Source organism: Camelina sativa, chromosome 3 (genome assembly GCF_000633955.1).
Source record: "Camelina sativa cultivar DH55 chromosome 3, Cs, whole genome shotgun sequence".
Classification (NCBI taxonomy): Eukaryota; Viridiplantae; Streptophyta; class Magnoliopsida; order Brassicales; family Brassicaceae; genus Camelina; species Camelina sativa.
Genome location: NC_025687.1, coordinates 27284945 through 27308098, shown reverse-complemented (window position 1 = coordinate 27308098; position 23154 = coordinate 27284945). Strand labels below are relative to the sequence as shown.

At 35.5% G+C, this 23154-nt stretch overlaps 5 protein-coding genes across 8 annotated transcripts in view; 3 read left to right on the top strand and 2 right to left on the bottom strand.

Annotated features, from left to right (window-relative positions):
* Positions 29-2143, top strand: LOC104778314 (uncharacterized protein C23H3.12c). Of its 3 annotated transcripts, none has more exons than XM_010502735.1 (8): positions 29-444; positions 713-777; positions 876-974; positions 1126-1173; positions 1301-1370; positions 1455-1526; positions 1621-1749; positions 1849-2143. In XM_010502735.1, the coding sequence occupies exons 1-8, from the start codon at positions 250-252 to the stop codon at positions 1903-1905; spliced, it is 735 nt and encodes a 244-aa protein (XP_010501037.2). In that variant the 5' UTR covers positions 29-249; the 3' UTR covers positions 1906-2143. The 3 variants fall into 3 exon arrangements, with proteins under 3 accessions (XP_010501037.2, XP_019099522.1, XP_019099521.1); XM_019243977.1 differs by having other exon boundaries at positions 1694-1749; positions 1849-1882; XM_019243976.1 differs by lacking the exon at positions 1126-1173.
* Positions 2453-5272, top strand: LOC104778313 (26S protease regulatory subunit 7 homolog A). Its single transcript, XM_010502734.1, has 10 exons — positions 2453-2654; positions 3029-3110; positions 3209-3300; positions 3392-3469; positions 3587-3648; positions 3817-3961; positions 4079-4297; positions 4390-4571; positions 4667-4842; positions 4939-5272. The coding sequence occupies exons 1-10, from the start codon at positions 2568-2570 to the stop codon at positions 5094-5096; spliced, it is 1281 nt and encodes a 426-aa protein (XP_010501036.1). The 5' UTR covers positions 2453-2567; the 3' UTR covers positions 5097-5272.
* Positions 5342-9380, bottom strand: LOC104778312 (protein STRUBBELIG-RECEPTOR FAMILY 6). The gene is made up of 16 exons (XM_010502733.2): positions 9115-9380; positions 8644-8776; positions 8478-8549; positions 8323-8388; positions 8168-8239; positions 8008-8079; positions 7854-7925; positions 7714-7779; positions 7558-7620; positions 7162-7481; positions 6787-7073; positions 6431-6702; positions 6222-6354; positions 6007-6140; positions 5757-5913; positions 5342-5666 (listed from the first exon to the last, which is right to left on the bottom strand). The coding sequence occupies exons 1-16, from the start codon at positions 9212-9214 to the stop codon at positions 5520-5522; spliced, it is 2166 nt and encodes a 721-aa protein (XP_010501035.1). The 5' UTR covers positions 9215-9380; the 3' UTR covers positions 5342-5519.
* Positions 15343-18695, bottom strand: LOC104778311 (peptidyl-prolyl cis-trans isomerase CYP59). 2 transcript variants are annotated; one of them, XM_010502731.2, is made up of 12 exons: positions 18574-18695; positions 18022-18141; positions 17837-17941; positions 17537-17654; positions 17348-17398; positions 16943-17257; positions 16775-16852; positions 16648-16694; positions 16510-16565; positions 16383-16423; positions 16198-16297; positions 15343-16103 (listed from the first exon to the last, which is right to left on the bottom strand). In XM_010502731.2, exons 2-12 carry the CDS (start codon positions 18117-18119, stop codon positions 15568-15570), a joined length of 1545 nt encoding a protein of 514 aa, XP_010501033.1. In that variant the 5' UTR covers positions 18120-18141; positions 18574-18695; the 3' UTR covers positions 15343-15567. The 2 variants fall into 2 exon arrangements, with proteins under 2 accessions (XP_010501033.1, XP_010501034.1); XM_010502732.2 differs by having other exon boundaries at positions 18516-18689.
* LOC104778309 (uncharacterized protein C630.12-like) overlaps positions 19240-23154 on the top strand; it is a gene marked incomplete in the record, with an annotated part of 11829 nt that continues 7914 nt past the window's right edge. The window contains 10 exon segments of the mRNA XM_010502728.2: positions 19240-19461; positions 21269-21365; positions 21741-21785; positions 21890-22068; positions 22143-22278; positions 22363-22459; positions 22574-22633; positions 22712-22812; positions 22895-22929; positions 23046-23103. Of these exon segments, the coding sequence (XP_010501030.2) occupies positions 19433-19461; positions 21269-21365; positions 21741-21785; positions 21890-22068; positions 22143-22278; positions 22363-22459; positions 22574-22633; positions 22712-22812; positions 22895-22929; positions 23046-23103 (837 nt within the window).

The following is a 23154-nucleotide window of genomic DNA, read 5'->3' as shown; positions in this document are numbered from 1 at the left end:
AAATTTTGTCCATATATATACCCAAAGACGCGCCGCCGCTTCTTCGTCTTTCCTCGTGAAATATATATATTAGGCTTTGTCGGTTCATCGCTATAAATTACCTTAAAAGCTTCGATTGATTTTTTCCTTTGAATATACAAAACAACCCACGTTGTCTAAAAAGCAATACCCAGATAACAAATTGACAAATCCTAAACTTAAAGATCGAAACTTTTTTCAGACTTTTCGCCTTTCTGTTTGAGAGTGATCATGAGAGCGAGGTTGGTGGTTTTCCCGATCAAAGGGAAGAAGTGGTGTTTCAGCAGATCTGTTGATCCTTTCGCTGCTCAATCGCCGTCAGGTGTTACTCCGACCACTTTACGAGGTTTATGGAAGAAATTATCATCTGAATCGAAACCCATCAATGCCAACGCAGAGCTTCTCGTTGATTTCATCTCTGACAAGGTATAGTTACATTGAAACTTTATCTCTTTATATAAAGCTTACAAATACAATACCCGTGTGTTCAATGTGGCGTCTAGTTAGATTTATTGGGTGTATAAAATTTCGACCAATTAACAAGCTTTGGTTTTGTTTCTGATTAGACAACGAACCTCATCTAGGACCACTAGGAATGAGATAAAAGAAGGGTTTTTCTAAATCAGTCTTCTTCCTTTATTTCTCCAATACTAAGTCTGAAGAATTATTGTTCTTGTTGTTGTTGTAATGGTAGATGAATAAAGCTTGGGTGGGTCTTGAGAAAGCGCCAGATGGATCAATGAAGAACAAGATTCATGGGTTTGTATTTTGAGACATTTTTGAGGTTTTGTCTTTTGGTCTATGTTTATTGATAATCTTAATGCCAAGTTGTGGTTTTTTTTGGTTGGGATGTATAGGTTTGGATTGAAGCTTTTAGCTCGTGTTAAACCGTCTGAGATTTTCTTGAAGTCTATATCCAAGGAGGTCACTTCTGTACAAGTCACTTATCCTCCGAGGTTCTCTTCACTCTCCTTTTCTCGAATTCTTTAACCTTGAGGACCAATATACCTCAAATGGATGATTTGATCATGTCTTTATAACTTATAAGTATATTCTGGTGAGTTCGGATTGGTTACCGTTTTAGCTAATCCGTGTCAAATGTTTCAGTTTAGATCCTAGACTTGTACGCAGGAGACTACGGCACATTGCCATGAGGTAACTCACTTTGCTACCCGCTGTCTCAAACGATGAAACTTTATATCCGGTTTTCAGGTGTAGTCATAGATTCAGAATCCACTTTCCTTGTATCACCGATGTTTTTTTTTAATTGGATTTGTTGCAGTGGAACAATCCTGCACAAGAAGTACCTAGTTGGTTCAGTAACTTTGCTTCCAGTGACCAGTGCATTTATGGTATGTAGCTATAGCCCTCAACTAACTCGGGTTTATTTTTTTCGAGTATGATAACCACCAAAGCCTTTTCTTCTTTCCATTTAGGTACTGCCATTACCAAACATACCGTTTTTCTGGGTCTTATTCCGTACATATTCTCACTGGCGGGCTCTTCAGGTCTGTCATCTTTGCTTCTCGAATCTCGATGCATGATTCCATATTATCGTAGAGGTTTTATATAAACCCAAAATTATCTTTATTGACATGTTAGGGAAGTGAGAAGCTGCTTAAGCTCATCGCAGACCAGTCGGATCCTCAGAAACCAGGCTCAAGTGATGATGCAGACGAAAGCAACAAAAACAACAGCAACCCGGAAAAAAAATCTCAATCTCCCACATGTGTAAGCTGATCTTATCTCTTTCTCCATCTCTCTGTCATCAAAGAAACTTGATGGAAAGTATCTTGTTTCTTACTTGTCTTTGTTTTCCTCATGAAACAGATTTTGCTTCCATCAGAAGAGTTACATCAGCTAATTCGTAAAGCTGGCGAGGAATGACTTGACGAGGCGACCATATTAGAGATTTGCAAATCCTTTCATCTCAATAAGAACGATGTTCTTAAATATCGCAATCTAGTTTAACCCGTTTGGCACTTCTTTCTTAGAACATAATGATTTCAGCTCTTTGAAGCTAACATTACGCTCCAATTCTTTTTTTCTTCTTTCTTTTGATTCCTTGTTGCTTTAGAAACTTCTTGTTACGATTTTGAACTACAAGGATACTCTAAATCCTAAATTGGATCATAGTATGAAACAAGAATTACAAAAGTAAAAGAACAAAAGAATTAAAGGATACAAACAAAATAACTACCAAATGGCCTGCGATTCACGGTCCAATTTATGCGTCTATGGGTAGACCTTCGGTTTTGGTTTGGTTTAACCGAATAATTGAAAAATAAATCTCGGTTCATTCTCAGTTTGATGATCTGACCTCTCCAACAAGACACAAAATATGGGCCTCGCTTAAAAAGCCCAGTTTACACGTGGGAGCGGGCACGTGTGGGTTCTACATATACGCTTTCAGATACAGTAACGAGACCAATAGAGCTTCCTTTTCTCTTTTCCTCTCGTGCAAGACAAACACATAAATCGTTAATTCATTCTCTTCTCTCAGAGCTTTCTGAGAATCTTAAATCTCCGATTCCAAATTCCGGCGAAAAATGGTGAGAGACATTGAAGACGAGATCAGAGACGAGAAGAATCCTCGCCCTCTTGACGAAGACGATATCGCTCTCCTCAAGACTTATGTAAGCTTCCCCCTTCTTTGAACCCTAAATAAATTTGATTTGGAGTTTCGGGTTTGTTTCGCTTTTTTACTCTTCCTGGTTCATCGGAGGTTTCGGATCCAGCGTAGATTTTAGTTACGAGTCCATGTGTTGTTAGTCAAATTTGCTAGGTCTGGTGTTCTCGAATGTGAGGGTTTCGTCTCTCTGTAAACCAATTTGATGTTTTCTCATGAGTAGTTTTGAGCTAGATTCGTTCTTAATTGCTCTTTGATGAGCTTTGATTTGTTCTACTTAGGTCAATTTTGTGCTACCTGCTACTTAGATGAGTGAATCCTGCCTCACTGTATCTGTTCTTATTACATATGCTGACCTTGGTATATGTTATTCCTAAACAGGGGTTAGGGCCTTACTCTGCACCTATCAAGAAAGCTGAGAAAGAAATTAAAGATCTCGCCAAGAAGATCAACGATCTATGTGGTATGTGTGTGCACACTCAAGTGTTGGGCTTACTTTGATTAGCTAGTGACTTCTCTGTTTATGGTCATTGGTTTGCTTATATATATGGTCACTTTCAGGTATCAAGGAGTCTGATACTGGTTTAGCTCCTCCCAGTCAATGGGATCTTGTATCTGATAAGCAAATGATGCAAGAGGAGCAACCTCTTCAGGTAGGTTTTCGTTTTTAGGTAGTTGTCTGATATAGGTCGTCTTGTCTCATGGTGGCTATAAGGGATTAAGGTAAACGTTTTTTCTGTCCAGGTTGCGAGATGCACAAAGATTATAAGTCCAAACACTGAAGACGCCAAATACGTTATCAATGTCAAACAAATTGCTAAGGTACATTATATTATATCACTTGGTTGCTGTTACTGGTTTGCTGCATAATCAATTGTGTGTTTCAGAGACTTTTATGTTTTTGGTTATACTGATTTAGTTTTTGGTTCTTAACTCCAGTTTGTTGTTGGACTTGGCGATAAAGTTTCTCCCACTGATATTGAAGAAGGCATGCGTGTGGGGTATGTTCTGTTTATGAACTGAGTTTTGTATCTACCTAATTATCAGTTCTCCGTTGTATCTTCTTTCTAGATGTTTTATTTGCTTCAGAGGAACCCTTTTAGTCGTTATGCAATTCTCATATCGATGAAAACTTATGAGAACGTTCTGTCTTTGATTTGTACTTGCAGAGTTGATCGGAATAAATATCAGATACAGATCCCTCTACCTCCGAAAATCGATCCTAGCGTGACCATGATGACAGTCGAAGAGAAACCTGATGTAACTTACAATGATGTTGGTGGCTGCAAGGAGCAGATTGAAAAGATGCGAGAGGTATTTTGAACTTTTGTTGATATTCTGTGTGCTTATCTTACAATGTTTTGCTAAAGTTTGACAAGTGGTGTGATGTAATATCTTCATCAAAGATTAACAGTTTCTCTGTTGTTGTAGGTTGTTGAACTGCCGATGCTTCATCCAGAGAAATTTGTGAAGCTTGGAATAGATCCTCCTAAGGGTGTTCTCTGCTACGGTCCTCCTGGTACCGGTAAAACTCTTCTGGCTAGAGCTGTGGCCAATAGAACCGATGCTTGCTTTATCAGGGTTATTGGCAGTGAGCTTGTTCAGAAGTATGTTGGGGAAGGAGCTAGAATGGTTCGTGAACTGTTTCAGGTAATTGATTGTAAGCACCCCTTGCGCTTTCTGAGTTTGTCAAGCCAATGCTGCTATATTTTGTTCTGAACTGTATAATACTCTCTATTCAGATGGCACGGTCCAAGAAAGCTTGCATTGTGTTCTTTGACGAAGTTGATGCAATTGGTGGTGCAAGATTTGATGACGGTGTAGGTGGTGACAATGAAGTCCAACGTACTATGCTTGAGATTGTCAATCAGCTTGATGGGTTCGACGCACGTGGTAACATCAAGGTTCTTATGGCAACAAACAGGTCAGTCACAATCCCTGTACCATCTATAAGTAAACTACACAACTCTATAATACGGATCGACTCATTGGTGTTTCTGTATTAACTCTCTTATCCAGGCCTGACACACTTGACCCTGCTCTTTTACGTCCTGGACGTCTTGACCGTAAGGTTGAGTTTGGTCTTCCTGATCTGGAGAGCAGAACACAGATCTTTAAGATTCACACACGAACAATGAACTGCGAAAGAGACATCCGTTTCGAACTCCTTGCTCGCCTCTGCCCAAACTCGACTGGTAATGATCCCTCAACCATGAAACAGCTCTCATGCATTTTTGTGCTTTAAAGATTTGTTCTGACTTGGGATTTTGTTAATCTTTTGTCTTTGGCAGGAGCTGACATCAGAAGTGTATGCACTGAAGCTGGAATGTACGCAATCAGAGCTAGGAGAAAGACTGTGACTGAGAAAGACTTTCTGGATGCAGTGAACAAAGTTATCAAAGGTTACCAAAAGTTCAGTGCCACTCCAAAGTATATGGTCTACAATTAGAGAGAAAAAGATTGAAGTCGGTTTGCTTCATCACAACGCTCCTAAAGCAAAACTCAGAAACACTCTTTGTTCTTTGTGTCTTTCTCCTTCATTCTCTTTTGCAGTACTTGTTTTACTACTTATTCCAGTAACTCGGTTGTTTTCAGGTTTCATCAATGTCAGATACTTTTGGATTCTTTGCTAAGTTGGTCTTTTCTGATGTCACGTCCTTCGAAATTGATAACACGTAAATGATCAAGAACGAATTAAACCAAGCCAATATAGAACTGATGTTGAAAGAAATCAAAAAAGAATTTGGTTTTGAGAAGCTACAAACTTTGGAACAACATACAAATACAATAAAACAATGGGATTATACAATGCTATTTATCTTCCAATTTTGCTTTTTGTTGTTTCTGTGGCTTCATCTGACAGAGAGGACTTTTACATGTAATCATTGGTCGTGTCGGGGTTACCAGAACGTTGCGGTGGATCAACTCCGACAGTTCTTTTGCTCATGTTAGCTCTCTGCACTAACACAACCAGAGCCTGCACAACTTCGGACATCGGTGGTCTAAACTCCGGCTCCGGCTGTTAATAAACAAAACCCAAAATCAGTTAAAGACTTTCTTGATTTTGCAAGTTGCTTACAAGATTTTGATTTGTAACCATTATATTTACCTGGACGCAGAGAGCGATAACATCTGCAAATCGAGAGAGAGATTTAACAGGATAAAGCCCTTTAAGAGCTGGATCAACCATTTTGCCTAAAGCATCAATGTCGTGAAGTTGTGGTGTCGCCCATCTAACCAATGACTGCTCAGATCTTGACCTCGTGCTGCTCAAGTTTATATTACCAGTTGTAAGATTCAAATTCAGAAACACATTCCACATCTAAATCAAGCCTAGTTATAATCATAATAGAGTTTACCTGTCAAATGGTTTTCTCCCAGTTAAGAGTTCAAGCATCACTACTCCAAAACTGTAAACGTCGCTCTTCAAAGAATACTGGCCTGACATTGATACTTCAGGTGCGCTATACCCTTCATCGGTTTGGTTTATTAACTGCACGTATCAAAATGATCTAAGCAACCAAATAAGTTGAGAAATAGTACAGAGTTTGGATAAGAGACTGTGTATCCAAACCTCATCAGCTGTGGGAAGGAAGCTTGCCAGACCGGAATCTGATAAGTGAGGATTCAGCTCTGAGTCGAGTAAAATATTAGCTGATTTGATGTTCTTGTCAACTATAGATGGTGAACAAACTTCATGCAGGTACCTGCAAGAACAATACTTTCTGTTAACCAAAATACTCAGTTTCTTTGGCTAAGCAATGAATTGTTTTTGGAATTTACTCTAGTGCGCGTGCAGTCCCAAGAGCAATCTTGACTCGTGAATTCCACACCAAGCCTTTACTTTCCTCTTCTGATAAGTGTAAGAAGTCATGTAATGATCCATTTTTGTGGAATTCATAGACCACGAGATGTTGTCCGTGCTCAGCACAGTAACCAACAAGCTTGGTCACATTTGGATGATTCAAACTGGCGATTTTCGATACCATTTTAATGAAATCATCGGTCATGCCATGTGAAAGAGCAGACGAATCTATTTTCTTCACAGCAAGAACCTGAAAGGTAAGAGTGTTCTAAAAACATTATGACATATTTCAAGAGAAAGTAATTAGAATTACATTATAAGATAACAATACTACCTTTCCATCATCAAACTCAGCTCTGTATACTCGTCCAAAAGTCCCTTCTCCAAGAAGATTATCTACGCTGAAACTGCCAGTAGCAATCTGGAGATCTGCAACTGAATAGACTTTCACATGTGAAGGAACCACCACCATGGATTTCTTGACAGCACTAGGCTTTCTTGTCGAATCATCATCGTCAAATGATTTGCTTCTATCAACTGGTGGAGGCCGAAGATTAATAGACAACGAAGTATCCAGTTTCTTAGTCTCAACTGATATAGAACTCTGAATGGAATTGTTTTCTGCAACCATATATGGAGTCTTAGATTAAATCTTAAACTACGTTCAAAATTTTATTAAGGTGAAATGTTGGTGTATATGTGTGCATACCGTGAAAGTCGTTTGAAGCAAGAGTGAAAGGCTCGTTATCAGTTTTCTCAATGTCCATGGATGATGATCTCTTTGATTTTTTCCTTTTGAACAAGAAGAAAGCCACAAGAAGAGCTGTAACTACTAACAATGAAATGATTATGCCTGCAATTGCACCAGCTCCGATTCCTGATTTCTTGGAATCTCCATTGCTGGTGGACTGATCACCACTAGACCGGTTTTCATGTCCTCCAGATTTACGGCTCGGGGAGCCATGGATTGGAGGTGTTCCAGGTGGTGGTGGAGGCGCAGGTCCAGTATTGAATGAGTTGCCATCTTTTCTGTTTGCAAGAAACAAGAAAAGTGAGATCAAAAGTTTCAAAGAAACAAGCAAATGTGTGTGAAATGAGAACTTACATCAATGTAATGCCCTTTAAAGAACTGGGGATCCAACCCGTGAAGTCGTTGTTTGCAATGTTCCTGAATTACATTCATGAAGAACCAAACGTTAATGAATGTAAAAAAAAAAAAACCAGCTTCGCGTGTAATAAGGTTTGGTTAGTGGTTACTCACAGAGTCTCCAGAGGAAGACCGGCTAAGACATCGACTGTGCCTGAGAACTGATTGTTCTGAAGGTATCTGTAAAGTTAAAAGCCACATGTTTTAGTAACTGGTACAGTTTCAGATTTAATCAGAGGTTCCTGAAAACTTACAATGATTTTAAACTTGTTAGAGAGGTGAAAGTTCCTGGTAAAGAATTCGTGAAAGAATTGAAAGAGAAGTCCCTGCAACACATGTAAGTTTGTCAAATATTTGACTACGATCAAAACTGAATGAGCACAATACCAATCTTTACTAGGATCTTACAAGGTTGTGAGAGAGTTGAGCTTTGAGAAGTCGATAGCTATCTGCCCCTTAAACTGATTGTGACCAAGATTGCTGAATTTTTGCACAAGACAAAACATTAATATTCACATCTTTATAAGAGATGATGTCTAGAGAAATGTGAAGTGAAGGAATTACTTACAGATACTTAAGTGGTGTCATATGAGAAATGGAGTATTGAGCAGCTCCAGTGAATTGGTTATTTGCAAGATTCCTGAAACACCATGGATTATAAACTCGGAACACACGGTTGTTAAGTTAGAAACCAATATAAAAAGGAGGGTTGATGGAACATACAATCGTTGCAGATTTGGAGGAAGCTGATATGGTAAATCACCTCCAAGATTATTGCTGCTTAGATCACTGCAAGTTCCATGAAAGATTACAAAATTAAAAAACTCGTTATCTCAACTTCAATTAACAGTTTAAAGCATTTGACAGATTGATCTTACAGCTCGGTAAGAGAAGTCAATTTATCAAGCATGTATCCAAGTGTTCCAGAGAGCTCAAGACCAGGTAACTTTCTGCCAGCCAAGTCGATATAACTCAGTTTATGTTAGATGTAAACCAAATGACTAAAACTAGCAAACAAGAAATTAGATACAAAGAATCACTAACATTTGAGTAACTCGTGACCCGGAGCAAGTTACACCTCTCCAATTCTGGCCACAAGGATCACCAGCTGCTGCAGTCCATTGTGTTAGCTGAGCTGGTGAATGCATACTGCTGAACAATGTGTTTAATGCCGAAGCTGCATTAAATAGAAATCAGAGACCATTCATTAAAGCACACAAACCATAAATCATAAATCTGTTCTGCTTTCACCAAGTCTATACTATAAATTAAAAGCTTTCCAGAAGAACCAAGTTTGAAGATACACAGATAAGATAAAGGTTCAAGATTTAACCCCAAAAAAAAACTAAACAGATGTGAGATTTGAGGAGAAGTAAAAGATTGAAACTTTGGGTAAATGGATGAAAGAATGAAAACAGAATAAAAAAATTGAAGGATATACGAAAAAGATTGAGACTTTAGACAACCCAATAAGCGGAAAAAGTGAACAAGAATCAAGAAGAAGAAGAAACTCACTGTCTGATGCATCTGTGGCTCCATGGATGAATCTAAGCTCAAACCCAACAATGCATACTGTAAACAGAGCCACCACCGCCCAATTCACCCTCCTCCTCATCTTCTTCCTCTGTCTCTGTCTCTTTCTCTTTCTCTCTCTCTCTCTCTCTCTCTCAAGAACGAGATTCCAAAATCTAGTCTTGTGAAAAGTTATAAAGAAAAGGAAAGAGAGAAATTTAGAAACTTTTTTGTGTTTGTTTGTTTTCTTTTTGAAATCTAATAGTAATTTTTTTTTTTCTTGACCAAGTGAGATTCATCATTATATACTGTTTCATTTAGCTCGTGAAGAAAAAAATCGAATTTTTACAGAGTAAAGCTGTCAAGCACGATTTTAGCAGTAAGAAGCCAAAGGCACAAAAATAAAGATTAGGCTCATTTTGGTGCCTTCTGAACATTATATACATTAATTAGAGTATTATTTTGTTCCTTCCAAATGTATCCACAATGATTTGTTCTTTTCTTGGTGTATCATAATTATGAGTTTTTGATCCCATGCATCTACATCTATAAAATTAGCTTTTCTATCTTCTTATTCTGCCACCTAACCATCCACCTAAACAACATTATATTTTTACTTTAAAATAAATTTTAAATATTCATTTAATGCATATTTATGTTATATACAATTAATAAAAAATTTATTAAAATGTCTTAATGATTTTTACAAATGGAAGTAATTTTAAATTCATGGTAGAATAAAACAAAATTTTATATAATTAAATGTATAAAATTTTAAAGAGGAAAAATATTAGTTTATAACATGATAAAAAGGAAAACAAATTTGATATTTCATCAAATGAATCAAATGCTTTTAATCCAAATTTGAGTATCTAAAGATAATAATTAAAGAGACATAATTTTAGCATGTTTTGAAAATCAATTTGCAGTCTAATATGTGTTATATGTGAGCCAATAGAAGTGAAACGAAAGTAGATGTGGAAAGGCAACGAGTGCACCATAGATAATGACGAAAGAATTGTAGTTAAAAGTGTTTGAAAATAAATTACTAAAATTTGAAAAGATAAACACGTGACTAAATTAAAATCTTTGATATCTCATTCATTGTGTGAAACGAATGAGTTTGTAGAAAAATACATGATATATATTATTAAATAGATTAATAGATTCCAAGTCAGCCTCAACCGTTTGGCCATATAATCATAGAAAGTAAAATAAGATAGATACATTCATGAATTAGTCGCAAGTTCATTTATATATGGTATGTTGCACTTGTTTTGATGGGTAAATCAAGCTTGTAAAAGATGTTATAACAATATTATATATGTACTTTTACACTACGTAATATTCATGAAATTCAGTATATTCAGCTTTTATACAGAATAATGTTATATTAGTATCAACATCTAATCATAAATGATATATACAATTAGATAAACAATCGATAATCAACATCAAAACTTTTAAAGAGTATTTTTTTGAAATATGAATAACAAAGAAATTCTCTCAAAAATAAAAGATCATGAGGTAGTCATCAANCTTTTTGAAATCTAATAGTAATTTTTTTTTTTCTTGACCAAGTGAGATTCATCATTATATACTGTTTCATTTAGCTCGTGAAGAAAAAAATCGAATTTTTACAGAGTAAAGCTGTCAAGCACGATTTTAGCAGTAAGAAGCCAAAGGCACAAAAATAAAGATTAGGCTCATTTTGGTGCCTTCTGAACATTATATACATTAATTAGAGTATTATTTTGTTCCTTCCAAATGTATCCACAATGATTTGTTCTTTTCTTGGTGTATCATAATTATGAGTTTTTGATCCCATGCATCTACATCTATAAAATTAGCTTTTCTATCTTCTTATTCTGCCACCTAACCATCCACCTAAACAACATTATATTTTTACTTTAAAATAAATTTTAAATATTCATTTAATGCATATTTATGTTATATACAATTAATAAAAAATTTATTAAAATGTCTTAATGATTTTTACAAATGGAAGTAATTTTAAATTCATGGTAGAATAAAACAAAATTTTATATAATTAAATGTATAAAATTTTAAAGAGGAAAAATATTAGTTTATAACATGATAAAAAGGAAAACAAATTTGATATTTCATCAAATGAATCAAATGCTTTTAATCCAAATTTGAGTATCTAAAGATAATAATTAAAGAGACATAATTTTAGCATGTTTTGAAAATCAATTTGCAGTCTAATATGTGTTATATGTGAGCCAATAGAAGTGAAACGAAAGTAGATGTGGAAAGGCAACGAGTGCACCATAGATAATGACGAAAGAATTGTAGTTAAAAGTGTTTGAAAATAAATTACTAAAATTTGAAAAGATAAACACGTGACTAAATTAAAATCTTTGATATCTCATTCATTGTGTGAAACGAATGAGTTTGTAGAAAAATACATGATATATATTATTAAATAGATTAATAGATTCCAAGTCAGCCTCAACCGTTTGGCCATATAATCATAGAAAGTAAAATAAGATAGATACATTCATGAATTAGTCGCAAGTTCATTTATATATGGTATGTTGCACTTGTTTTGATGGGTAAATCAAGCTTGTAAAAGATGTTATAACAATATTATATATGTACTTTTACACTACGTAATATTCATGAAATTCAGTATATTCAGCTTTTATACAGAATAATGTTATATTAGTATCAACATCTAATCATAAATGATATATACAATTAGATAAACAATCGATAATCAACATCAAAACTTTTAAAGAGTATTTTTTTGAAATATGAATAACAAAGAAATTCTCTCAAAAATAAAAGATCATGAGGTAGTCATCAATGACAGACAGTTTATTTTTCCTGCGAAAATCTAAGGTGATCTTAGTTATTATGTGACACATATCAAATTATTTCTTTGTCACAGAAATATTATTATTAATATTGTTGTATATTATTTAGTTAAGTAAGTTTAGTGTTTATATATATTTGTACCTAAAAATTTGAATGATTATATTTGATATAAAAATATATATTGTTGATAGAAAATATTTTTAAATCTAAAATTTCGCCCGCCGATACAAATTCTAGTGATTAATAAAATAGTACAGTAGTAATTACGATGACGCTCCCCGTAGATTTCATAACATACGCGCTTTTGGAGGTTGATGTATATTGTTGATTCTATTTTGAATGTCATCTCTTTAATAATTTATATATAATATAGATAGCTTTCTTTCTTTTTCTCTTTTTTATAACACCATAAAGGTAGCTTTCATACGATGGAGATCACTATGAAGGTTGGGCTAAATGGATATGATTGGCTCTTTACTCTCTTCTTTACATATTGTCCCATCATCGCTTTTTGCTGAATTGATCGTTTTCTTTTCTTTTTTTACTTTTTTATTTTACGTTTTTTAAGTTTAAATATAAGAGGACGACGCAAATGTGTTTCCTTTACTAAACACCTAAAGTCAATCTTGAATACGAAAATAAAGCAAATTTGTTAAAAGGTATATTTTCACGTAAGAAGAATAAGTTAATCTAAAAAAATAAGTTATTTGCTTACTTGGTAATTTAGAGTTTGTAATTCATTTTATCATGATATTTTAATAATATAAATAATTGTTTATCAGTATTATTGTACTATATGGTTTGTAAGTTGCAACTTGCAACTAAAATATATGAGATAACTTCTTCGTTGAACATCTCGTGATCATATTTGTTTCGCTGTCTTTGATTTCTTTTAACTATAAATATCATTTTTCTCATGATCCACGAAGCACACAAATTTTGTGATAACTTACGTTATCCCAACACAAAGGGTTCTAAGACAAGTTTTAGTGGAGAAGAAAAAGAAAAAAAAATCAGATTAAACAAAAAAATTTAAGAGAGGTTTTTATATTGCATACTCTTTTATGGTTTTAGGTCCGTAAGTGTCGAGTGTTTGTTGGCTGGACAAAAAAATAAAAGAATCAAAAAATATTTGTTTCGACGATTAAATTTTTTTTCTCTCTCGATTTCTCTCGTTGTTTCTCTCTCGATCGAAGTCCAGTCTTGATAAAAGGAAGGAAAAGGATATGTTACAGCTATGGAATCAGAGGCGATTGTGGTCGGAGGAGAGACGAAGCGGAAGGGATTTAATCTCAGAGGTGAATCGGAGGATATTGATTTGAGTTTGGAGTCGAGTCATTCAGATGAAGTTGAAGCAATTAGAATCGAAGGGTAAGTTTCTCTGTTTAGTAGATTGAATTCGCGAATAGTTAGGAGGGATTTGGGTTGTTTGGATTTTGTTCGTAAATTTTGGATTAGGGTTGGTGGTTCGAAATTTTAGGGTTCTTGCCTATAAATGTCTATAGTTCGAAATCGGTTACAAGTAGGGTTTAGGGTCTGGATCTGGCATGCTTTTTTCGGACCTCCAGGTACATTAAACGATATAAATATTCTTGATCGTTCTTTCGTTTTTGATGATATTTCAAATGGTCGAGCTCCGAAAGTTAAATACAGTGTCAACGAACACTAGTACAAGTTGGCTTACTATCTCACGGCTGGTATTTATCCAAAATGGTCTACTTTTATCCAATCTATTCCACTACCGCAAACTCCAAAAGATTGTTTCTTTGCTACGCATCAAGAAGCTGCACGTAAAGATGTCGAGCGTGCTTTTGGAGTTTTGCATACTCGATTTGCCATAGTGAAAAATCCGGCTCTTCTTTGGGATAAGAATAAAATTGGAAATATAATGATAGCGTGTATCATACTGCACAATATGATCGTAGAGACGAACGAGATGGATACACTCTGTTTGATCCATCCGAATTCACACACATTGAGTCCAACCAAACTTCAGAAGTGGACGTCACTATACCAACAACCATGCCTTCAAGTGTCTCCACTATGATGAACATTCGTTTGAGTGTTCGGGATCGAGATAAACATAAATAGTTACAAGATGATTTGGTTGTGAATATTTGGGAAAAATTTGGAGAATACAATTAAGCATTTCCTCTTTTTATGAATTTTACTTGTTATTTATTATGTTTTAATGTTTCCTATGTTTTAAATTTTATGAAATGCAATAATTTTATAAACACATATCTCAAATGCAATAATTTCATATTCTAATTAAAAAAATTTATTTAAAAAAAAAATTAATTAAGAGACTCAAAATAAGAACCTACCATTAGGAGAAAACTTTTAATTAACAAACTCAAAGTTCTACTTTATGAAGATATGATGCTTAGATAAATCTTAGTACTTCACATTTGAAATCTCTCATAGAGTTCTCTGTTATCTCAGTTTCGTGTAAGTAGGTGCAAATGTTTGGAGGTGATTATGTGAGAAATTAACTTCTCAATGATTATACATTTCGGGCAGCTGAATCTTAACTTGAACTGTCAAGCAAAGTGCCAGCAAGAACCGAGTATGGATGACAAAGACATATAATTTATTTAATTAACATATATTTATATATAAGTTATTTGGTACGTATATGTATATATTATTGCGTATAACTTATTAAAAATTCGTATTTCTTTTCTGTTATTTATATAATAACTAATGATACAGAGAATCTTAACTCGCTCGTGTTCGTGTTCATGTTCATGTTCAATTCAACCAATATATCGGTTTCACAAATTTAACAGCACAAATACAAAAACTTAACAAACTACGACCATTTTAACAATGTAAATATGTAATATATGACACGAAGAAACGAATGTAACAATGTTTCAAAAAATTAACAGCACAAATATTATACGCAGAAAAGAATGTAAAAAATGATTATAAATACGAAGTGTTGTGTAGAAAATTAACGACCAGGTACAGGTTGCTTAAAAATTCCCACGACAACTTCTCAAGTTTTGTCGGTGGGAAACCATTTTTTAATTATCTTTATTTGTCTATCATTAAGTTAAATTATTCATATTTTTTCTTCTGTTAATGATTAAACTAATTACGACAGATGTGCTGTCGTTTTTGCTCCAGCCAAGACATACGGCGTGCCGTTTTTTCCCCTTTCATTATTCAAAAAGAATAGGTAACCTAACTTTGCGTTAATTTGATAGGTCGATTTGGAAGAATGATCACAAATTTGTTACATTATAAAAACGGCTGATGTGTGTTACCTTGTGTGTTATTCAAGTTTGTTTAAAACTTATTCAATGTGATAACGTGAAAATCATAACATAACGGAGAAAAAAACAAAGACCATAGAAATCAATTAAAAAATGGTTTGGAATATGGATGGTTGTCAAAAAAGCATTATATGAAGAAAGAGACCAAAACAAAACTAGTTTAGTAGTCATGTTTTAAAACCATTCACCTCCAATGATGGCTCACAATTTCATAGGTAAAACAATTTAGACCTTGACTACTACTCACAAACAATTTTAAAAACTTCAGTCACTTCACTAATACAAAACCCACCTTTAAACCCTATAAACCCTAAACGCCAAGCCCATGTTTTTACCTATCCCTCCTTTCATGTTTTGCTTCTCTTCCATGTCCATTGTCTCTCTCACTTCTCCTCTCTTTATAATCTCTATGGCCCCGATGATCCTCGTCTCTATATCTTCGACTCTCCTCACGCCTATCCCCATCTCTCATCTCTTCACGGCGTCTTCTTCTTCTTCTGTCTTCATCTTCCCTGCTATCTCTTTCTTCTCTCTCTCTGCGTTTCCTCTCCTTTTCTCTTACCTCTTCCCGGCCACGCTGTTTTCTACCATCGTCAACTTCATCATCTCTGTGACGTCTTTTACCTTCCCCATTACCGTGAGGACTTCTCCTATTAATCTTCTCCCTACTCTCCCTCTCATCCCTCTCATGACTATTATGCTCTCTCTTGGGCATTTCAGGTGCATCACCCTCAAAAACCATATCATAGCCTTCACCTCCTCCGTGCTGTCTGTTTTGATCTTTTACAATGTACTTTGAAGACTGATTACCACCCACACAGTCCTTAGCAACATGATCCGTCGAGCCGCATTTGAAACATCCATTCCCTAATTCATGTTTGCCAAGTATTAGTTCTTTATTACTTGTTCGTCTATGGCAAGTCAATACTCTACAGGAAAGAAGAAAGGATTAAACCGTTACCCTTTTTGGAGTCTTTCTGCCGGAACTGTGACCAAAGTTTTGACACACTCTGACTGAAATCCACATGTATTCGTCTATCATCGATCAGAGCATTGTCCATCTGAAAATCAACAAGTTGGTTAAATCCCCCAAATAAATCGTTTCACAACTTCTATATACATATTTTTCAGCCAGTTGGCCTTTACCTTATAATAAGCTTGTTCGCATGCCTCCTTGATTTCAAACTCTAGAACAAAGACATAAACTCTCGGTTAAAACAAATATTATACAGAAGAACTTAGATTTTCATAGCATGACAGAGATTTAACTCACCTATAAAAGCATAGCACAAACTGTCACCTGTCTTGAAATCACGGATTATATCAGCCCTGGCATTTTAAGACATGAATGTCAATACAATTGCAGCAATTAAGTTTCAAACGCATAAAGAATCAAGGAACTATCACTTACGATACAACGGTTCCAAAGCGTGAAAAAATGGTATGGAGGTCCTCATCCTGCATGAGACAAGAAATTAGAACAAAATGTCACAAACAGAAGAAGGATTTGCTTTCTATTTTAAAAATCAAGCACCTACCTCAGTCACAGGATTCAGTTTGCAGACGAACAGCACATTGTCAGGTGGTTTTACCTCAGCCTCAGGAATATCTCCTATCTGCAACAGCAACGCAAGGCAACAATTACATAATTCATTTGATATGTAACATCAAAAGAGCAACAAGCCAATTGAAACGGTTATACTTACACTTTCAAGTACAACAGCACTAGAATGGGCTGCCTTTTCGCGGATAACCTCCTCCAGTTCCTGAGCACCAAGTTCTTCATCCATTGGAACCCAATCATCTTCAAGTCGCACGTCATCTTTGACCTCTTCCTTCGGTTTTCCTTCGGGAGAAGCATCTGGTATCATTTCAGCCAGCTGTGGGGGATCATCAAATGGATCATCAAGTATATATGTGTGTTTGATTCTAATGTTTTTGAAGGGTCTGTTCTTTGCATCAACATAAGCTTCGTTTATCCTAGTCAAAGTTTCCAACCCCTCAGCAATCTCCCCAAACACCTGAAAAATGGTATACAGAATGGCATATCAAAAGATAATCGATACATACTAAAGAAAGAATTCGCAGATCATTTATAATTTTGCACTTACAGTGTGTTTCCCATCAAGATAGTCCAAATCATCGCGAAGAGTGAAGTAGAACTGAAAATAAGAGTAGAAAAGTTCACATGAGGATATATATAGATCCCGAGCACACTGATAATTATACTGAACCCAGAGATTTCATAATGAAATATAAGACGATAAACTTAGTAATTCATTCAAAATGATATAGCTTACCTGGGAAGCATTGAGATTTTCTCCACCACTGGCCATTGCAACAGTACCGGTCTTTAAATGTTTTAAATCAAGATGGATCTCATCGCTGAAAAAACGGGCCTGCTCACCATACAGAAATCTGAAAATCCATCCAACATAGCAAACACAAGATGGTTAAGAAAAAAGTTCAAACATTGACTGGAGAAAACACGAACAAGGAGGTGGGAAAGCAACACAGAAGGCAAAACTGATTCAAAAGGCAAAGAATGATCAAAATATACAAAGTACACATATCAAAAGGTAAAAATAACAGCAACTTACTTGTAGATTGAATCTCCACCAGCTCCCGTACCAGTTGGATCACCCGTCTGTGCTGTGAAATCCTTTTGCACAGTGTGAAATAGACACCCATTGTAGTATTTGATCCTATAAAACCAAATAAGAAAGTTAAAACCCCATGGAGATATAGTGAGTGCCATAGGTAGATAGGCAAAAGAGACACTAACTTGCAAAGCTTGAGGAAGTTCTTGCAGGTCAAAGGGCATTTATTCGAGTAAAGGTCAATCACTATATCCCCAAGGCTCGTCACAATAAGAACTGACATGTTTTACTTCTTCTTGCAGAACCTGAAAACCAAAAAAATCACCGGAGGAAGGCATTGTAAGGTTACCGTATAAACTGATTGAGAATTCATACTACAAAATAGACTCTAACTTAGGTAAAGAAGGTATAAAGCAAAGCCATTCAAACTAAGAAGAACCAAACAGTAGCATTCGAAGAACATGAAATCCCTAAATTTATCTCAAAACAAACCGATGAATCGCGCTACTAAAACCCCAAATCATCTCCTTAAAAATGTGGCTACCACTGTTTTCCTTTGTAAAAATCGATATCATCTCGCTCATCTAAACATCAGAAGGAACAAACAAAAAAAACCCTAAACCTATGCGAAAAATAGAATCAACAACAATCGAGATTCGCGAGCAATGTAGTTTCGTACATCGTAAACTGAATCGAGGAAAATACGAAGAGACGACCGCTGAGATGTACGAACTAACCTCAGAAACGATACGAGCAAGGAGGCGCCTATCTTGGAGTGAGCCGGAAACTGTCGCGATTCGCGAGCAATGATGATTGATTCTCGATTCCCGTCGTGTGTGCTCTGTGCTGCTTATTCTGAATTTCGACTCTTTTTAATTTTTATGGGCCTAACTTAGAGATCGTCAATGCTCGAATGAGGATAAGCCCAATAATAGAAATAGGCATATGACCAAAATCACATGCTAACCGTACTTCTAACCATAACTGGACCATACACTGATACACATAAACCATAACTGATATACGGTATAAATTAAATAAAAAAAAATTATTACTAAATATTGTATTGGTGAAATATTAATATAATTAATTATTAGTTAACTTCCCATTAAATATTTAATGTAGAAATTCATTAAGAAAAAATTAAAATACATCGAATAATATAGTAAATAATATTTAATTTATTGTGTAAATAGTTAAATCGTATAATTTTAATTGAAATAGATATAATTAAATTATGCAAACCATTATAAATAATATAGTACAATTTATATTCTCAAACTCATTGTCATTTTAGCAAATTACCATTGTTTTGTTTACTAATTTTCACCTCGGCTAAATATATATATATATATATATTTACCATTTCCAAATATACAAGGATAGGGCCCTAAAACTATGCTTGCTGTTTTTTAATTTAGTGCTAAAAACTACGCGACGTTTTTGTGGATTTCTCCACATTCCGCAGCCTCGGCGTTCTCAGCGTCGCGTCGCGTCACGTCTTGACCGCTCTTTTTGGTCAACAACAATCACCAGATATCTAAGCAAAGCCGAGAAGAGGTGGGGGGGGGAGGGGAGATTCAGGTGCTCGGAAAAATGAAACACCATCACAAGCTCACGGTGGGGTTATGTCTCATTTGGGCAGCCACGATCCTCTACGGCGAAATGTTCACCTTCTGGGTTCCTTCTCTATTCACTTGTTCTTGGCCTCACCATAATAAGGTCTCTCTCCCTACTCTCCGATCAAAAATTTTCATCTTTTTTAATATCTGAATGCTCAATTTTGGGGATTCAGTGAATCTAATTCGACTTCGATTGTGTATTTGCTTATTTCTCTCTGAAAGTTGCGAGATTTACTGCAAAATGTCTATAAAAATCGAAGCTTTGAAATTGAAATCCGACATTTTCGGTATTACTATTATTGGGAATATAATCTTTCACTGATCTATAAATAGCTTTGATGCAACATTATTAAAAGGTCAATGTGTAAAGAATCTCAATAGATCTGCAGAAGCTTGGTTGCATCAAAGCTATTTGAGTCACTGTTGAGTTGTGATTGTTCATATCTGTAAGCTTTTTTTTCTTTTTACTTTACAGAGTGATGGGAATTTTACTAAAGTGGCCATTGTTACTGATCCCCAGGTGACTAGCTTTTCAAATGCTTTTCGATTTTGGTTGTGTGTTGTTTTTGGAGTTTGATCATCTGATTATGTGTTGTTGTTGTTATTGTTGGTGTCTTTATGCAGCTCATGGATAAGACATCGTTTCGTTTGTCGTCAAAGACACTTGCTTTAGAGCTTGCTCAGTTTTATACTGATATAAACATGCGGAGATCGTTCTTTCAGTCTGTCTTGCCCTTCAAACCAGATGTTGTTTTGTTTTTAGGTGATTATTTCGATGGTGGGCCATTTCTGCCTGAGGACGAGTAAGCTCTCCTTGTTCTTGTCCTTTCACTTGTTCTTCTTTCTGCTCAAATGGTTAACTTGTTATTTTTATCAGATGGCAGGAATCTTTAAGCCGGTTTAAACATGTATTTGGTGTGAATTCACAAGGCAAAGTTGGGGACATCCCTACATTTTACATCCCTGGGAACCATGATGTTGGCTATTCTAGGGTTGCGTCCCATAAGCAAGACGTACTACGTTAATCACCTTTTTCTCAAATTTATCACATTTGTCAGCGACCTATATCATGTGTATATAACTTCACATTTCAACAGGTGATTGATCGATATCAAAAAGTTTTTGGGATCAGAAACCGCAGATTTATGATTGGAAGTGTTGAGTTCATCAGTATTGATGCACAAGCTATTGATGGTAATTACAAACTTTGCTCTGATCGATCATTAAGATATTGTTTTACATGCTTAGAATTTATCCTCAAAGTTAAACAAAGGATCTGTAACTGAAAAGCTGATGTATATTTTGCAGGGAATCCTCAAAAGGTTCTGGCATCAGAAGTTTGGAAGTTTGTACACAATGTCTCCACGGGTGTGTTATTCAACTGCATCCTCTTTTGCACTTACTATCTTTCTGAAGCTTACACATAAAATTTTCTTATCTTGTTAGATGCACAGTCACATCCTAGAGTTTTATTGACCCACATCCCATTATATCGGCCTGATCAAACCCCATGCGGCCCTCACCGTGGTGTTTCTGTCATTGATCAGGTGATTTATCAGGTCGGATTGTAGTGTAATTCAGATACGAACACTTTGTTTTTGGTATAAATTTCTACTCTTTCATGTACAGCGGTTTTGGCGCCATTTTCAAGATCAAGAAGTAATGTAAACTTCTACCTTTCCATTTTCTTATACAGACTTTGATTTAGATTTTAATACACCAGAATCAGGGCACAACTAATCCAATGTGTTCATTTTTTTTTTATTAACTTCCTTTGCAGATACCAGAATTATGTTACTTCAGAAGNGGGGTTATGTCTCATTTGGGCAGCCACGATCCTCTACGGCGAAATGTTCACCTTCTGGGTTCCTTCTCTATTCACTTGTTCTTGGCCTCACCATAATAAGGTCTCTCTCCCTACTCTCCGATCAAAAATTTTCATCTTTTTTAATATCTGAATGCTCAATTTTGGGGATTCAGTGAATCTAATTCGACTTCGATTGTGTATTTGCTTATTTCTCTCTGAAAGTTGCGAGATTTACTGCAAAATGTCTATAAAAATCGAAGCTTTGAAATTGAAATCCGACATTTTCGGTATTACTATTATTGGGAATATAATCTTTCACTGATCTATAAATAGCTTTGATGCAACATTATTAAAAGGTCAATGTGTAAAGAATCTCAATAGATCTGCAGAAGCTTGGTTGCATCAAAGCTATTTGAGTCACTGTTGAGTTGTGATTGTTCATATCTGTAAGCTTTTTTTTCTTTTTACTTTACAGAGTGATGGGAATTTTACTAAAGTGGCCATTGTTACTGATCCCCAGGTGACTAGCTTTTCAAATGCTTTTCGATTTTGGTTGTGTGTTGTTTTTGGAGTTTGATCATCTGATTATGTGTTGTTGTTGTTATTGTTGGTGTCTTTATGCAGCTCATGGATAAGACATCGTTTCGTTTGTCGTCAAAGACACTTGCTTTAGAGCTTGCTCAGTTTTATACTGATATAAACATGCGGAGATCGTTCTTTCAGTCTGTCTTGCCCTTCAAACCAGATGTTGTTTTGTTTTTAGGTGATTATTTCGATGGTGGGCCATTTCTGCCTGAGGACGAGTAAGCTCTCCTTGTTCTTGTCCTTTCACTTGTTCTTCTTTCTGCTCAAATGGTTAACTTGTTATTTTTATCAGATGGCAGGAATCTTTAAGCCGGTTTAAACATGTATTTGGTGTGAATTCACAAGGCAAAGTTGGGGACATCCCTACATTTTACATCCCTGGGAACCATGATGTTGGCTATTCTAGGGTTGCGTCCCATAAGCAAGACGTACTACGTTAATCACCTTTTTCTCAAATTTATCACATTTGTCAGCGACCTATATCATGTGTATATAACTTCACATTTCAACAGGTGATTGATCGATATCAAAAAGTTTTTGGGATCAGAAACCGCAGATTTATGATTGGAAGTGTTGAGTTCATCAGTATTGATGCACAAGCTATTGATGGTAATTACAAACTTTGCTCTGATCGATCATTAAGATATTGTTTTACATGCTTAGAATTTATCCTCAAAGTTAAACAAAGGATCTGTAACTGAAAAGCTGATGTATATTTTGCAGGGAATCCTCAAAAGGTTCTGGCATCAGAAGTTTGGAAGTTTGTACACAATGTCTCCACGGGTGTGTTATTCAACTGCATCCTCTTTTGCACTTACTATCTTTCTGAAGCTTACACATAAAATTTTCTTATCTTGTTAGATGCACAGTCACATCCTAGAGTTTTATTGACCCACATCCCATTATATCGGCCTGATCAAACCCCATGCGGCCCTCACCGTGGTGTTTCTGTCATTGATCAGGTGATTTATCAGGTCGGATTGTAGTGTAATTCAGATACGAACACTTTGTTTTTGGTATAAATTTCTACTCTTTCATGTACAGCGGTTTTGGCGCCATTTTCAAGATCAAGAAGTAATGTAAACTTCTACCTTTCCATTTTCTTATACAGACTTTGATTTAGATTTTAATACACCAGAATCAGGGCACAACTAATCCAATGTGTTCATTTTTTTTTTATTAACTTCCTTTGCAGATACCAGAATTATGTTACTTCAGAAGCATCAAAGAAGTTATTGGAGTTGATCAAACCCGTAAGATAAATTCTTCTATTTTATGTTCATGGGAGAGTTCTGTCTGTGTTT